The 17,095-nt window shown below is 40.4% G+C and overlaps 2 protein-coding genes across 6 annotated transcripts; both read left to right on the top strand.

Annotated features, from left to right (window-relative positions):
• The first annotated feature begins 752 nt into the window (after positions 1–752).
• Positions 753–8,728, top strand: elovl8b (ELOVL fatty acid elongase 8b). 4 transcript variants are annotated; one of them, XM_033621465.2, is made up of 10 exons: positions 753–923; positions 4,725–4,789; positions 5,244–5,431; positions 5,549–5,629; positions 5,776–5,832; positions 5,917–6,031; positions 6,220–6,347; positions 6,440–6,613; positions 8,162–8,210; positions 8,297–8,728. In XM_033621465.2, exons 2-8 carry the CDS (start codon positions 4,732–4,734, stop codon positions 6,602–6,604), a joined length of 792 nt encoding a protein of 263 aa, XP_033477356.2. In that variant the 5' UTR covers positions 753–923; positions 4,725–4,731; the 3' UTR covers positions 6,605–6,613; positions 8,162–8,210; positions 8,297–8,728. The 4 variants fall into 4 exon arrangements, with proteins under 4 accessions (XP_033477356.2, XP_033477357.2, XP_033477354.2 ...); XM_033621466.2 differs by lacking the exon at positions 753–923 and adding an exon at positions 4,154–4,597; XM_033621463.2 differs by lacking the exon at positions 753–923 and adding an exon at positions 4,155–4,626.
• LOC117253782 (very long chain fatty acid elongase 4-like) lies at positions 8,157–16,977 on the top strand. Of its 2 annotated transcripts, none has more exons than XM_033621469.2 (10): positions 8,157–8,210; positions 8,297–8,374; positions 10,318–10,382; positions 10,768–10,955; positions 11,040–11,120; positions 11,283–11,339; positions 11,424–11,538; positions 13,263–13,390; positions 13,470–13,648; positions 15,267–16,977. In XM_033621469.2, the coding sequence occupies exons 3-9, from the start codon at positions 10,325–10,327 to the stop codon at positions 13,632–13,634; spliced, it is 792 nt and encodes a 263-aa protein (XP_033477360.2). In that variant the 5' UTR covers positions 8,157–8,210; positions 8,297–8,374; positions 10,318–10,324; the 3' UTR covers positions 13,635–13,648; positions 15,267–16,977. The 2 variants fall into 2 exon arrangements, with proteins under 2 accessions (XP_033477360.2, XP_033477361.2); XM_033621470.2 differs by having other exon boundaries at positions 13,470–13,643.
• The last annotated feature ends 118 nt before the right edge of the window (positions 16,978–17,095 follow it).

The following is a 17,095-nucleotide window of genomic DNA, read 5'->3' on the forward strand; positions in this document are numbered from 1 at the left end:
GCCAGTTGTTCCCTTGCCAAAATCTAGCTTGAAAGCTAGAATTAGCAGAGCTTAAAGGTCCAGGTGAAAAAAAACCCAACTCAATCATTTAGGATTTTTTGGAGTTGCTGCTGTTGTTCACAAACTAAAGAAATGTGAGACCATTTTTGTTTAGTTTTTACTGAATATTTGAAGGCAAACTGTTAAACTATATCACTTATTTTGTTGCAGTCCTATTTTATTTCATCTTCTAACCGCTTCATCCTCTTGAGGGTCGCGGGGGGGCTGGAGCCTATCCCAGCTGACATCGGGCGAGAGGCAGGGTACACCCTGGACAGGTCGCCAGACTATCGCAGGGTGGATAGGGACTGTGGGAGGAAGCCGGAGTGCCCGGAGAGAACCCACGCTGACACGGGGAGAACATGCAAACTCCGCACAGAAGGGCTCCCACGTCCGGGATCGAACTGGCAATCCTCTTGCTGTGAGGCGAGAGTGCTAACCACCACACCACCGTGCTGTCCCTATTTTATTTAATTATCTAATTTGTTTTAACTAATTAGTCATAATGTCATGAATATCGTTACCGCAAAAATACCCTGAAATATCTGGATATTATTTTTAGGGCTATGTTGGAGCCACAGTAACATTCTTTGTGTTTCATGGTGACTACATGTAAATAGATGCAGTTTTGTTGTTTGTACACGGGGTGGCGCACTAGAGTAGGGAAACGCAGGTGATTTGGATGAGGTGCAGGTGATGAGTTGCAGGTGTGTCACTGGGGAAGCAAACAGTTTTTTGACCGTGTTAAGTGTGGCGTGTTGAAAAGATGAATGAAAACTTCATCTTTGGGACTCTGAAAATGTAAATGTAAATGATTCTGAAAATGTAAAGTGGAAACTTACCTGAGATGAAGACTGGACATGCAATGTTCTACTTGTGTGAAGGTGAGCACTTTGTCAAATCAGTGTCACCAGGTGCCTCAGAGAGTCAGTGGAGAGATGCACGAGAGGTTTGCAGTGCAGTAACTTTTATTACTCTTCACAGCGGTTTGTGCGTGAATTAAAAGTGAATATTGTTGTTTATATTGCCTGTGGTGTTGTGTCTGCTGGTGTTGATGCAGCTGTGGAGGATTTCTGACGGCAGAGGTGGATGATAATTTAGAGTTTAGGTGCGGGATGAATATGTTAATTAGATCCAGTTTCACGCATGCATTCAGCATGTCAGAAATATGTTAACTTCAGCAGATGTGTTTTCTTGTGTTACCTGTTGTTACTGCTGTCAGGTGCTCTGTGTTTGAGCAGGAATACGAAGTGCATGTCGTTAAGTTTGTTAATTATACTGCTGATTACGGCCGCGTTTACTATGTGTGACCGGATATTGTGTGTTGGTTTTTCAAAATAAAAGCATCCCGTCCTTGTCAGTGGGAGAATACAGGGCTATTACTGAATAACAGAAAGTGCTATGTGAGCATTGGCAATAACTTTACACAGTGCTGATAAGCATAAAAAATGACTGCGGTCAAGTGAGCAGTCATTAGCGAAAGTCCAGTCAAGCCAATTAATATAATTATAATTTGCTCATATTAAATATTAATTTAAAAAAAATCTTTCATAGGTTACATAAATCTTTCAATTGATTCTTGTTCTATGTGACCCCCACTATGTCTTCATCAAATGTGATGCAGTTTTTGTATGTATTGTATTTCTAGCAGGCTTTACCTTTACATTTCTTATAGACTATACAGTAGGTTTCCTAATATTAAATATTAACTTTAAAATAATCCTTCATAGGTTATACAAATCTTTCAATAGATTATTGTTCTAGGTGACCCCCACTATGTCTATATCCACTTCAATGTAATTTTACTGCATAGTTAAAGAGAAGTTTAAAGGTAAATTCTGCTCAAATTACCCTATAGTATAATCATTATTTTTTCATATTAAATATTAACTTTAAAAATTATCATAGGTTAACATAAATCTTTCAATTGATTCTTGTATAGGTGACCCCACTATGTACATATCAATTTACATACAATGTTACTGTATAGTTTATTAGAAATTTAAAGGTAAAGTCCGCTCAAATTGTTGTGTTGATGTTATATGTGTTATTAAAGTTATATTACTGGGGCTGTCCTCTTGTAGACAAAAGTAGGTTGTGTCTGGGAAAAAAAGAAAAATCCACAAAACGATGGTGTAAAAGGAGGTGTAAGAACAAATGCGACGGACCACTTAAAAACCCTAAGCCGTAAGAAGACACTGTAAAATATGAAGTTCACATAGGCTGAAAGACGTTGTTATTGTATTTGCTCTCTCAATCTGTACATGTGTCTTTACATAGGCCTGGCATAACTAAAATATATACAGTACAGGCCAAAAGTTTGGACACACCTTCTCATTCAATGCGTTTTCTTTATTTTCATGACTATTTACATTGTAGATTCTCACTGAAGGCATCAAAACTATGAATGAACACATGTGGAGTTATGTACTTAAAAAAAGGTGAAATAACTGAAAACATGTTTTATATTCTAGTTTCTTCAAAATAGCCACCCTTTGCTCTGATTACTGCTTTGCACACTCTTGGCATTCTCTCCATGAGCTTCAAGAGGTAGTCACCTGAAATGGTTTCCACTTCACAGGTGTGCCTTATCAGGGTTAATTAGTGGAATTTCTTGCTTTATCAATGGGGTTGGGACCATCAGTTGTGTTGTGCAGAAGTCAGGTTAATACACAGCCGACAGCCTATTGGACAACTGTTAAAATTCATATTATGGCAAGAACCAATCAGCTAACTAAAGAAAAACGAGTGGCCATCATTCCTTTAAGAAATGAAGGTCAGTCAGTCCGGAAAATTGCAAAAACTTTAAATGTGTCCCCAAGTGGAGTCGCAAAAACCATCAAGCGCTACAACGAAACTGGCACACATGAGGACCGACCCAGGAAAGGAAGACCAAGAGTCACCTCTGCTTCTGAGGATAAGTTCATCCGAGTCACCAGCCTCAGAAATCGCAAGTTAACAGCAGCTCAGATCAGAGACCAGATGAATGCCACACAGAGTTCTAGCAGCAGACCCATCTCTAGAACAACTGTTAAGAGGAGACTGTGCGAATCAGGCCTTCATGGTCAAATAGCTGCTAGGAAACCACTGCTAAGGAGAGGCAACAAGCAGAAGAGATTTGTTTGGGCCAAGAAACACAAGGAATGGACATTAGACCAGTGGAAATCTGTGCTTTGGTCTGATGAGTCCAAATTTGAGATCTTTGGTTCCAACCGCCGTGTCTTTGTGAGACGCAGAAAAGGTGAACGGATGGATTCCACATGCCTGGTTCCCACTGTGAAGCATGGAGGAGGAGGTGTGATGGTGTGGGGGTGTTTTGCTGGTGACACTGTTGGGGATTTATCATAATATGAGGAAACTTTTATGTTGTATTTTGAGCAGATTTTATCTTTTTAAATTTCTCAAACTATGCAGTAAAATTGCATGAAAAGTGATGATCATAGTGGGGGTCACCTAGAACAAGAATCCATTAATAAGTTATAAAAAGCCTTTTGTTTAGAGACAGGTAAAGCACATTTTTTGTTGTTGTTTTTGAATTTGGAGCTCCTTTTTTTATTTAAAAAAAAAAAGTACAGTAAAAAAAATATTGTAATTTAAATTCATATAATGTGCAATACAATGCACTGTTTATTTGGTATATCAATGGGAAAACGGGGGTCTCTAACCATCCGTACCGTAATACCGCGAATAGATAAGCATCAAATCCGTGTCGCGGCTGGTGAATTTGGTGACAAACACAGGCCCGGTTCCCAGACTGAGCATATCCTCAGTGTCCACTCCAGCTGCGACTGGATTAGTCTTGTATATTCATTTTATCTGATAAGTATATTCATAACATTTTACTACCTGGCCCTAAGCCTGCTGTCATTTTGCAAAAGTGGAAGAGCAAGTTAAGTATCCCTGCACCAAACCCTACAGGACTTGACTGAAGTCCCTCCAGTAGCACATGTTCTCATGTCTGTTTATTCGTTTAGGCACTTTGGCATATGCGATGTTGAATAACCCTGAGGGGACAGGTGCTGTCACGTGCAAATACAACTCTAGTGCATGTCTCCCTTGCGCTATGCATGCTTGCTATGCATGCTTGCTCTGTGCACACTTTGCCGGGGGAAGGACCACCACGTCCACTACTCTCGCTATGAACCATGGGAAATCCCCCAAGAAAGTTTGCAGATTTGCGGACTCACACAAAAGGCGTCGGGGGAGTCCGGACTTCTTGATCAGACCAAGACAACCTTGATCCCTCGTGCAATCAGCGGGAGCGCGCATTAAAGTTCATGAGCGTGGAGTCTGGGATTTAGCCACATTTGCTGGAGTCGCGCAGACAGCCGCACTTTGCACCTACGTGCTGTGGTTTGTGAGGTTTACTCAAGTCTCCTGCAGCTGCAGGGAGTGTCTCTGGCCCGGCTGGTAGCTCCAGTCCGTCCTCATTGTTTCATCATCTCAGAAAAATCCAGATTTGGCTGCAGCGCGCTGCAAGTTGAACTTTGCTGATACTGGTTTGCCAGGTGGCGTTCAAAGGTTCTCCAGCGTGCAGCGTGCTCACTCACTTTTAACGGTAAAACACCTGCTGCAAGGTGTGCATCAGTGAGTTTGTTTCACCTTTAAATGCCACAGTGATTCCATTTTAAAGTGTTTTTTTCTTTTGGTCATTAACTGTCTTAATATCCTGTATTTTTATTTAGTTTTCAGATGGCTTTTGCATGGCAAAGTGTCCTGTCTGTGCACCAGAGGATAGTGGACAATGGAGGTATGAGGATGATACATTTTCCTACTTTAACATCATATTGTCCTGTAGTTGTACTGTAGAGATTCCCAGTCTAAACAAGCCAATGTGTGTGAGAGTTGGGAGCTGCAGATGTTTTCCAGCTATGTTCACAATCACTGCTTTGTGTCTGGTCACATGATTAGCCACCATACCACTTTTTAAAATGATAATCTTGTTACAGTGGTGGACACAGAGGAGTGGGAGGAACATTGACGCAAACATAGGGCGGACCCTTTCACTGTCAGACTCAAACTGCTTTCCTTTTTTTCTTTTGTGCAAATGTTTTATTTTGACTTACATTCACAAAACTGCACACACACAACAGGTCGTCTGAGCTAAACATAAAGCAGCTCGTAAAATGTGTAATTCCATCCAGAGACGTGTCCTGCAATGTATTTGTTAATAGTCCCTGACACGGTGTTCTTTAATGTTCCAGACAAGAGGACGGACCCATGGCTGCTGGTCTACTCCCCCGTCCCGGTGGCACTCATCTTCCTAGTGTACCTCTGTGTGGTCTGGGCCGGCCCTCGTCTGATGAAACACAGAGAACCCGTTGACCTCAAAGTGGTTCTCATTGTTTACAACTTTGCCATGGTCGGCCTGTCTGCCTATATGTGCTATGAGGTGAGGCTGTGCTGCTTTTTGTTCTGTTTACTCAGATATAGGGGTTTCTGTATTATAATATAAGTGGGTATATTGGTGGTGTATCATTTCATGAAGTAACTGTGTGAATATTTCCAGTTCCTGGTCACATCCTGGCTCTCGAGCTACAGCCTCCTCTGTCAGCCTGTAGATTACAGCACCAACCCGCTAGCATTGAGGGTAAGCAAGTGTCTGTGATGTTTGATCATTGACAAGCTACAAGTTGAATAATTTGCAGTAAAATAACCCTATCACACACCTGACAGTGTATTTTGAAAGATAAAACTCACAGTTAACTAAATTTCTCCATTGTTTCCTCGCTCCAGATGGCCAGAGTCTGCTGGTGGTTCTTCTTCTCTAAGGTCATAGAGCTCAGTGACACCGTACGTATTTATTTAAACATTTGCAGTATCAGTGAAATTCAGAAAGCAGAGTTGAAACTGTAACAGCCTCCTCTGTTTGAGCAGATCTTCTTCATTCTGAGGAAGAAGAACAGCCAGCTGACGTTCCTTCATGTTTACCACCACGGCACCATGATCTTCAACTGGTGGGCGGGAGTCAAGTACGTGGCCGGCGGACAGTGTAAGTCAACTATTTCAGTCGTTTACTGTGAGTGTTAGTGGCATGACCTCATGAAAAATTGATTATGATGTCTAAATCACTCACTATCAGTGCTTGAACTCGTCCTGATCTACATGTTTGAAATACTTACAGCCTAATTCTTATTGGCGCTCTGAGTGTTTTTACATTCCTCTGTTTAAATCCTGCAGCGTTCTTCATCGGCCTGGTCAACACCTTTGTTCACATCGTGATGTATTCTTACTACGGCCTGGCTGCGCTCGGCCCTCACATGCAGAAGTACCTGTGGTGGAAGAGATACCTCACCTCTCTGCAGCTGGTGAGTGGCCTCCGGTCTGTGTGGCAGGAGTTGTAAACACAACATGTTTGTGATATAAGCTGATTTCAGCTTTCCCCCGACTGCCTTTACAGGTGCAGTTTGTGCTGTTCCTCCTGCACACGGGCTACAACCTGTTCACAGAGTGCGACTTCCCCGACTCCATGAACGTGGTCGTGTTTGGTTACTGCGTCACCCTCATCATCCTCTTCAGTAACTTCTATTTTCAGAGCTACCTCAACAAGAAGAAGCAGAAATAAGACACAGTGGTGAGGCTTCACAAACACACTGACATGAGTTGATGTGATATCGTAATGATGAAATCTTAGATGTTTTACACTTTGTTCAGGTTTCCCTTCGCTGCGAACCAATATTCTCCCAAGCTGTAGGGGGCAGTGTATTGAAAACTCACGTCTGCAGCATGGTTCTCCATTTTCTGCACCCATCCCCCACCATGTACTTAGGCTGAATCCAAATGTATGAGCGTCACAGCACATGCAGAGTTGTGGACTTTGCAGGTGCATTCATGGGAAGTCTGGGAGTGCTGAGGACAGTTCATACCCACAATCGATCCAGTCCACAAGGAGCCTAAAGTGGACTTTCTGCAGACTTCACTTAACAATTTCCACAGCAACAAATGACACAGACTTGAGGCCTGTCTATCAGCGGCTTGCAGTCTCTGCCCTCCCAAACTTCATGTGGGGACAGTGAACACATCACAGTACATGCAAAGTCTATGAGGGCTCAGCCTGTGAGTCCTGAGGGTGGACATTTGGATTCAGCCTTAGAAAATGCCACATGTGCATTGATGAGCAAAAATCAGCCACATGGGAAGCCAGATTTTTATGCCTCCCTGCCGCCAACAGCCATGGCCAGAGGTGTAAAGATGGTACCGTACTATGACGCCTCGCTACATGCTGTTTGTGTAGGCAGAGAGTGTCACAGAGCACAAGCATTTCATTGTAATTTTTATGTATTTTATGATTTTCACACACTGTGAATTTCCCTGGTGTGGGATTAACATAGTTTTATCTCATGACAATAAACTTGAACTTGACTTTGAACTTAATTTCTGTAAGAAATGCAAATGGATTCATATTGTACATTATACCCAGAGGCAATGCCCTACAGATTACACAGGTTAAAGCACGAGAAACATTTTTGACTGATGAATTTGATTGAAGCAAACAACCAAATTTTAAAAAAAAAAATAAAACAAATTTGATTTCAAGAAAATTAATAGTAATGGTAAACTGATAGGCCTTTAGCTTTGATTTGAAAGTGGGCAGCGTTGTCTCAAATCTGAGCTCAGCTAGCAATTTGTTCCACATTTGAGCATCAGAAGCTGTACATGAAATAATAGCATTTGCTGGTTTCTATGCATGCAGTGTTAATGAGTTCACACCATCCCTTAGAGAGAAATTAAAAAAACATGTAACAACAACGAAACACCGAAATGCAGATTGAAATATGTAGATTAGAGAAGAAAACAAGAAGAGGAGGGAGAGGACGTTTAATTTCTGTTCAGGAGTTTTGAAATATTCAAAGTTTATATATTAACGCTGAAAAAAACTGCATGTGAACATGACGTGTAGCTAAGATTGGCACAAAAAGGGGTGCACAAAAAGCATATTTTTGAACTACTGGTGTGTAGAGACACTTGCTGTAGTTTCCATCTGTCACATTTCAGGATTTTATTGATTTTGTTTTCAACTTTCCCCTGCTGTCATGTTGCAATTTGAAGCTGTGAGCGAGTGTCCACATCTGCTCACGTGTGCTCTGAATGAATCAGATGGATATGTTTAACTCTCCTGCAGATTGTGGAGCTTTATGAAACTGAACAGCCAGAAAGAGCACACCTCTAAGGTAAGAAGTGATACGGTATATTTATGTATTTAAATTTACCTTATTAGGTTCTACTTTTACCATTTGTCTCTGCTTGTCTTACATAGGATGGAGAAGGCAGAAGCACACTGCAGAAAGTTCTCCCTCAGCTCCTTCTTCAACACCGATGAAAAGGAATCTTGATGGTACTGTGTGTGAAAATCCTACAAGGTGCCCTCTCATGCACATGTGCCTTACTGTCAAAGCATCACAATGTGTTCCTATGTTAAATGATTATTATGGTCCATTCACACAAAATAAAAATACCATCAGTTTATTTTAACAAGATCAGTTTTTAAAATGGTATAAAAAGTATTTTGCTCTTACGATGTTCCTGCAGGAACTTTCAGTGAATAAACAGTGTAGTTTGATTTGTACTGACCTCATTGTAGATAATATTTGTATCACTATATTGTGACTAGTCGACTTGTTTTTGATGCAGTATGTAATATAATTGTCATGCTCATTTCCACAATAAAAAAATAATGCAAGTTGAGAAAGTGTAGAGGATGTAACTTTGGGTAATGAAGCCCAGACACAAGACAAAGTTCGATGCCAGCTAATTAAGATTTATATCTATATCATGGAGAAAGTGAACATAAACATCTATTTTTTATTATAATAATAATATACTTTCCATGTTACCATGACTTATTTATGACGTTCCCAGTCATACTCGTAACTGTCACAAGTTAAGTCCTGCATTCAAGTACAAAAATATCAGCATTGAAATGTTCTCGAAATGCCACAATGGCCCATATCTGAATAATATACACTGATCAGCCACGACATTAAACCCGCTGACAGGTGAAGTAAATAACATTCATCATCTCATGACAGTGCAATGTCCTGCTGGGAAACCACTGGCATTCATGTGGATCCCCCCCCCCCCCCCCCCCCCCCAAAGCAGGACAGTGCACCATACCACACAGCAAATAATGCTGAGGAATGTGGCAAAGAGCTCAAGGCATCAACCTGACATTCATATTACCCAGAACCCTAACCAATCGAGCATTCATGGGATGATCCTGCTACCCTACCTCACAACCCACAGCATTCAGAATCAGCTTTATTGGCCAAGTTCGTGTGTACATACAAGGAATTTGCCTTCGGTAAAGCCAAATTTCTTGTATGTACACACGTACTTGGCTATTAAAGCTGATTCAAATGATTGGCCACCAACATCCTGCTGTCAGACACCACATGACAGCCGCAGAAGTTCCCTGTCTCGATCGGTCAGAGCCAAATCAAATCCAAGGAGGCCTCACCATGCATCTGACTAGACTCTGGGGTATAGGAATGTCCCACAGACGCTCACTCAGATTTGGATCTGGGGAAGTTGGAGGCCAGGTTGATGCCATAAGTGTTTTTGTAAGGTTCCTCGGGTTATTCCTGAGCAGTTTTTACAGTGTGGCATGGTACATAGACCCGCTGATTAGAACACTGTCATCGGGGAGTGCCGTTGCCATGACAGAGTGTATGAGAGGGTGGGTGGTGCATATCAACTGGCATCTACATGAATGCCAGGACCAAAAGTTTCCCAGCAGAACACTGCATTGTAACAGGATGATCAATGACGTTCACTTCACCTGTCATTAGTTTAATGCTGTGGCTGATCGGTGTATATTACCTGACTGGATTGTCATTATTGATGCATCAGTGTGTACGTCACTGAAATGTTGCAGCTGTAAAGGCAGGTATAATATTAATTTAATGCTGTATAATCTATAATAAGATATCATAGTATAGTAGTTTACTGATGTTTTGTATCAACAATCTCTCTATCTATCTCTATCTATATATCCCTTGATGAATGTGAGTGTTTAATTACATGGAACAATACATGATGTGAGCACCAAATGAAAAGTAAGGCAAGGGAACGCCCCCTGCTGTGCTAACCACAACCAAAGCATCGTGTAAAACAAGTCAAGCAGGAAGTGATTATGAATCTTCTCAGTACTTGTCACCTAAGTTTATCTGTGACAAGGTGTTTATCAGTGAGCAGATATTTATCTTTAAATGCTAGAGATTTTAGTGTTTTTTTCTCCTCTTTTTGTTAACTCTCTTTATATCTTGTATTTTTATTTAGTTTCCAGATGGCTTCTGCATGGCAAAGTGTTCTGTCTGTGCACCAGAGGATAGTGGACAATGGAGGTATGATTATTTTTTACCTTGCCACTTTTTAAAACTTGTATCTCGTTACAGCAGTGGACATACAGGAGTTGGAGGAACAGAGGCTCAAACATAGTGAGGACCCTTTCATTTTCAGGCAGAAACTGACTTATTTTTCTCCAGTGCCAATTTATTTATTTGTGAATTTAATATTTAATATGACATTCACAAAACTGCACTCCCAACAGGTTATCTGAGCTGAACTGGAACAAGACGAACTGTAAAAGCCTGATATTTCCCGTAAAACAACAATTCGTGCTGAATGTTTATGCAGATCAAGGGGAAATGTGTCCTTTAATATATTTAGAAATTTGTAAATGTATTCATTTGTAAATAGTCCCTGACACAGAGCTCTGCTGTGTTCCAGACAAGAGGACGGACCCATGGCTGCTGGTCTACTCCCCTGTCCCGGTGGCACTCATCTTCCTGGTGTACCTCTGCGTGGTCTGGGCCGGCCCTTGTCTGATGAAACACAGAGAACCCGTTGACCTCAAAGTGGTTCTCATTGTTTACAACTTTGCCATGGTCGGCCTGTCTGCCTACATGTGCTATGAGGTGAGGCTGTGCTGCATTCTGTTCTGTTAAGTGGTTATACTGGTGGTGTATCTTTTCATGAAGTAACTGTGTGAATATTTCCAGTTCCTGGTCACATCCTGGCTCTCGTGCTACAGCCTCCTCTGTCAGCCTGTAGATTACAGCACCAACCCGCTGCCACTGAGGGTAAGCAAGTGTCTTGTGCAGAAAATTTGGTCTTTGACAAGCTACAAGTTGAATAATTCGCAGTAAAATAATCCCAACAGACACCTGACCGTATATTTTGAAAGATAAAACACAGTTACCTGAATGAATAATCTGTAAAACTCCATTGTTTCCTCGCTCCAGATGGCCAGAGTCTGCTGGTGGTTCTTCTTCTCTAAGGTCATAGAGCTCAGTGACACCGTACGTATTTGTTAAAACGTTTGCGGTATCAGTGAAATTCATAATTCAGAGTTGAAACTCTAACAGCCTCCTCTGTTTGAGCAGATCTTTTTCATCCTGAGGAAGAAGAACAGCCAGCTGACGTTCCTTCATGTTTACCATCACTGCACCATGATCTTCAACTGGTGGGCGGGAATCAAATATGTGCCTGGCGGACAGTGTAAGTCAAGTGCTCTCTGTTAGTATACATTCACAGCAGCAGTCCAGGATGGCAGGATGGGGAATGTGGGTCTGATTCAAAATAAACTACAGTGCCCATGTAGGAACATGTCACATTTATAATTATATATGCATTGTAGTTTATTTTGAACCAGTCCCACATTCCCCATCCTGCCATCCTGGACTGCTGCTGTGAATGTGTATTAATCCACAGCTGAAAATAGTCCCCGACAAACACACCATTTACTCCTATAGTATACTCACATAGTAAGGATAGACTGATACATCGGCCGGCCGATATATCGGGCCGATATTTGAGTTTTTTACGATGCCGATACGTGCGTGGGTTCGCGGATTTATTTTTCCCTGGCATGATTTACAGACAGGCATCCACGGGCAGCTCTGTGTTGCCGGAAGACCCTGCAGCGCACATGCAGCGAATCCTACTGTGTACAGTAGTTGTTGTTTTATTTATGCTTCAGCTTAAATATTTGTTTATTTTATAAAGACATTACTGGAAGATTTAAGAGCACTGAACTCTTTTTTTTTTTATTTGAATGTATAATAATAATAATAATAATAATAATAATAATAATAATAATAATAATGATAATATTCTACCTGTTCTACCTCAACTTTCCATCTTGTTTTAGTATTTTTTACTGTTCAATAAATGTTTCTTATTTTAAACTTGAGAACTGTAATATTTGTAATCATTGTCATTTTTTTATGTAAATTGAGGGAGCAAAAGCAGTATCGGCCCCAAATATCAGCTCAAGAAAATCGGTCATCAGCTAAGGGTGACGGAAAAAAATCGGTATCGGCATCGGCCCTAAAAAATCCATATCGGTCTATCCCTATCAGATAGATACATACTGTCTTCATGCCCATAAGGAAATTCTTGCATCCAGTAGCTCACATGAAGTCACATAAAAACCACAACAACATGTGACTATTTATTAATTAATTGGCTTGAATCCAGGTAGCGCTACGAGGACGTGCTGCCACTCAGTACAGCACATGTTTAACATTTGCTACAAACTACAGAGCCCTGCTGTGTTCATGTATTAGAATCAGAATCAACTTTAATAGCCAATTATTTTGCCTTATTCAGTTTAATAATGCCGCTGCACCAGTGACAGCTGTGATAGCAGACATTCAGCTTTGTCCCCAGGAGCTTCAGACGGAGTGAGTGGGTGTTTATTGTGTAGTGGTATGATGGTGTTTAAATAAAAATAATGCAAAAGCACATGTGCTAATTGAAAAAATGGGGGGAAAACCCTCGAACAAAAGATAGTGCTGCAACAACAGCTGACTCTGACATGTGTTGGTTGTAAAACATGACAATAAGAACACAACAAAGTCAACAATGAGAAAACAAAGTAATTTCTTTATTATTCCCTGAGGTGATTAATTCTTCTTCTCCATCTTCTTTGTAGTCAAATGCTTTCTAGTCCATTAACTGGTTATTGTTTCATAAATGCAAATAACAATAGCCTAATTACTGTGTGTGAAATGCTCTAAACGAAACTGTAATACTAACAAAATGTTACTACGTCAGCCCATCCTGTGTCATCGGTGTCTGCTGCCTCACAAGCTGAAACTTGTAACAGCTGTTACTCAATTTACTCACAGTCAGGACATGATCTCTCCAGCTTAAATAGATGAATGAACCACCCCATTTCTGTCTGAGTGCTTTTACATTCCTCTGTTTAAACCCTGCAGCGTTCTTCATCGGCCTGGTCAACACCTTTGTTCACACCGTGATGTATTCTTACTACGGCCTGGCTGCGGTGGGCCCTCACATGCAGAAGTACCTGTGGTGGAAGAGATACCTCACCTCTCTGCAGCTGGTGAGTGGCCTCCTGCTCTGTGTGGCAACACTTGTGAATAAATAAAATACAAAATGTTTGAAGTGAGCTGCCTCTCCAGGTGCAGTTCCTGCTGGTCCTCCTGCACTCAGGCTACAACCTGTTCACAGAGTGCGACTATCCCGACTCCCTGAACCTGTTGGTGTTTGGTTACTGCATCACCCTCGTCGTCCTCTTCAGTAACTTCTACTGTCAGAGCTACCTCAACAAGAAGAAGCAGAAATAAGACACAGTGGTGAGGTGCGACACACAAACACGCAGGACGTAGAAGGTGTTATCCCTGTGTGCAGTACTCACTAGTGTCCACTAGAGGGAACAATGTGCCAACAGTGTGAACAGTTGTCTCATGGTGCTCATTATCAAGAGTCAGAGTCTTTATTCACTGTCTATTAAATATCTACCAGTCTATGTGCTGGACTTGATTTGATCTTTGAACAGATAGTTACGCTTTGCTGTCAAACTTGAACATTAAATATTTTATGACACTAACTCGGTGACAAACTGGCTGGGGCCTTCGTTGCTGCGTGTGAGTGTTGGAGATATTGGAGAGACAATGATTTTCTTTCTACTGAACTAGATAGATAGATAGAAAGAACTCTGTATTTTCAGGCTGACTGGTGATACACAATATATATCTCGGTATTTTCTACGAAATGGGCTACATGTTGCAAGTCCAAGACACATTTGAGACGTCACAAGCACTTTTATAAAAACAGACTGATCAAAATAAAATGCAAAGGCAGGGATTTTATTCCCTGTTTGAAAGTAAACAGCTGCACAACAAGTAAAGGAAACATGATATAAAATAAATAGCAGGGCTGTACATTAATGTTTTTGCACACAGCAGTGGAGCTACAGAGGTTTAAAGGTTTGCAGCACAGGACACTAAACTGTAACATGACTATAAAAGTATCAAGTAGGCCTAAGTCCAATGTGGTTTGACACAATTAAAAATATTTGTGGGAGGAGTTAAAAAGTTTTCCATGGCCTTTCAAATGAATCTAGTGCTGGAAAATGATTTGAATATTTTTTATTGCGCAGAGCCTCAAAAGAGAGGTTGAGGACGGGAGGGAGCGAGAGACACTTTGTCTGTGTTACATACGCCTTTTTATATGAAACATCTGAGTTTTTGCTGCATTTTTTTAAACACATCTGTTGCTTGCATCCAGCCGCTGTCTCAGTGTCACACATTAAACTACGACTACCAAGAAGAACAGTGATGCGCTAGGTCTATCTCACACACAAACTAGCAAACAAACGCTCATCTGACACAATCAAACAGCTCTGTCCCCCACACATGCAGCACAGCGCTGTATCGCACATGTGTTGAGGTAATTTCATTCAGATCACAGACTGATTCAGCGTAGCACGTGCACATATAGACCGTCATCGTACTGTAGACTAATTAACAGACAGATTAGTCAGAAGAGCAGCTCTGTGTCTCTTGGTGTTGGTGGAGAACTCGTGAGTGAGGCTGAGCTGTGCAGAGAGCGTGAGAGGAGAGATGCACACTGGCATGTGTTATGTAACACAACTTGACTTTATATTGATATAAACTGAATTGTCTAAATCTATATCTTGCTTGAAAAATATATTGTTATATCACCCAACCCTAGTCAACAGTACCTGCAGCACCAGGAGTGGACAGAAAGCATGTTATTGTGCTTCTGCTGTGTACAGAAACGTGCTGTTTCCATGTGCCACATTACAGACTGTCTGTGATTTTACCCCTGATATAACGCTGCAATTTGAAGCTGCACTTTAAAAACTTTTTAAGAAGTGTTTTGGTTCCTGTGATTATTAAATTGAGCTGTAACAGATTTAACGTCAATCATTTCTCTCTCCTTGTCTCTCTTAGGATGGGAAAGGCAGACGCACACCGACCCAGTGAATGAGAAGCAACCACAAACCTCAAAAAACCCCAAACTGAGTGCAGCTCACAGCAGCAGCAGTCATCTCTCCCTCAGCTCCTACAACTCAGTTAAACAAGAATCTTGATGGTACTGTTTGTATGAAAGTCCCACATTGTTCTGCCTCCTCGTGCACATGATGCTCCTTATTGTCAAAGAATTACAGTATGTTACCATGTGAAGGTTTTATGGGTTTGTTGAAGGTGGCGGTGCTGTTTGGGCTGAGAAAGCCATGTGTAAGTAAGGTAAAGGAGATTGTTGGGTCGGTGCGGGGAGGGGAGCAGTGAGAGCTGGCATTAGGGGAGTGTGTCTGGGATTCCAGAGATCACTGTCTAGCCTCCTGGAGGTGTCGTGGGAGCAACTAGACGAAACACTGGTGAAAGGAGGTTCCCACCCGATGACCCCAAAGACATGTTAGTTATCACTGTTCATTGGTCTGTATAGTTAAGCCTCGCCATGATAGCTTATCATAGGGCTTAGGAGGTTATTCACTGAGTGCTGATCCTTTTCTAGAGCACAAACTTATTGTGTTTAATTGAACTTATTATGGTCCCATCACATTAAATAGAAAATATCATCAAATTATTTTAACAGGTTCAGTTTTACAACAGAATAAGATTAAGAAAAAGTATATGATGTTTCTGTAGGAACTCTCAGTGAATCACCAGTGTAGTTTGATTTATAATGACCTCAGTGTAGATAATGTTTCCATCATTTACACTCAGTATGTAATATAACTGTCATGTTATTTCCACAATAAAATTCATGCAAGACACACACAAGACAAAGTTTGATACCAGCTAATCAAGATTTATCATCTATATTTATATCATGGAGAAAGTGATCCAAAACATCTATTTTTTATAATAATATACTGTCAATGCTATTATTATTTTATTTTTTTTGTATAAAAGTTTATTTTGTAATAACTTGGTGTGTCGAAGGAGCCAATGATGCAAGTATTCAGAAAATAAAAGCTCTGAATACTAAATACCACTGGCTGTACGACATGCTGAGTCATACTTGTTACTGCCACAAGTAAAAGCCCTGCATTCAAAAATCATACTGAAGTGAAAATGCAAAAATATCAGTGTTAAAATATACTTAAAGTATTTATGCAGAATATTGTATCAAACTTTATTTATATAGCACTTTTAATACAAACAATGCAACACAAAGTGCTTTACACAATAAAAAGACAATGAATAAAATAAATGAAACAATTTTAGATCCATCAATGAATAAGTAAATAAATAAATTAAAATAAATAAATACGTAACAAAATGGAAGAATATGCCAGCAAAAAAACAGATTAATACAAATTAATAAATAAATAAATACACAATAAAATAAAAAAGATGAATAAAAATAGGAGTTTGCTTTAAAAACCTCAACACTCTGCAGCCCTGTATTATTGTATGTGACTTTATTGGATAATAATTATTGATGCATCAGTGGGTACATTCCTTTAAGGTTGTAGTTGGTAAAGGCAGGTCTAATTTAATTTACTTTATATAGTGCTTTGTAGTTTAATCTAGAATAACACATCATAATTAAGTACGTTGCATTTTTTGAAAAATAATATTTTGTGTTTATTAATATAATTCTGTATCTCTAAATAATTAAATTATCTTTCTATGCCCCATGATGGACAAGAGAGCATTTACTTGTGTGTGTAATTAAAAAGCAGCAAATGAAATTTAAAATAATAATGATAGTCACATTATGGTGGGAAACAGCGCCCTCTGCTGTGGTGATCGTGTATCGACCAAATGAT

This window comes from Epinephelus lanceolatus, chromosome 6 (assembly GCF_041903045.1).
Source record: "Epinephelus lanceolatus isolate andai-2023 chromosome 6, ASM4190304v1, whole genome shotgun sequence".
In the NCBI taxonomy this organism is placed as follows: Eukaryota; Metazoa; Chordata; class Actinopteri; order Perciformes; family Serranidae; genus Epinephelus; species Epinephelus lanceolatus.

Excerpts from the sequence above, each read along its gene's own strand:
- elovl8b (XM_033621465.2), top strand. The coding sequence starts at position 4,732 with ATGGCTTTTGCATGGCAAAGTGTCCTGTCTGTGCACCAGAGGATAGTG. Across the intron at positions 5,630-5,775 it reads CCAACCCGCTAGCATTGAGG|ATGGCCAGAGTCTGCTGGTG; the intron begins GTAAGCAAGTGT and ends TCCTCGCTCCAG. Across the intron at positions 5,833-5,916 it reads TCATAGAGCTCAGTGACACC|ATCTTCTTCATTCTGAGGAA; the intron begins GTACGTATTTAT and ends CTGTTTGAGCAG.
- LOC117253782 (XM_033621469.2), top strand. The coding sequence starts at position 10,325 with ATGGCTTCTGCATGGCAAAGTGTTCTGTCTGTGCACCAGAGGATAGTG. Across the intron at positions 10,956-11,039 it reads CTGCCTACATGTGCTATGAG|TTCCTGGTCACATCCTGGCT; the intron begins GTGAGGCTGTGC and ends GAATATTTCCAG. Across the intron at positions 13,391-13,469 it reads ACCTCACCTCTCTGCAGCTG|GTGCAGTTCCTGCTGGTCCT; the intron begins GTGAGTGGCCTC and ends CTGCCTCTCCAG.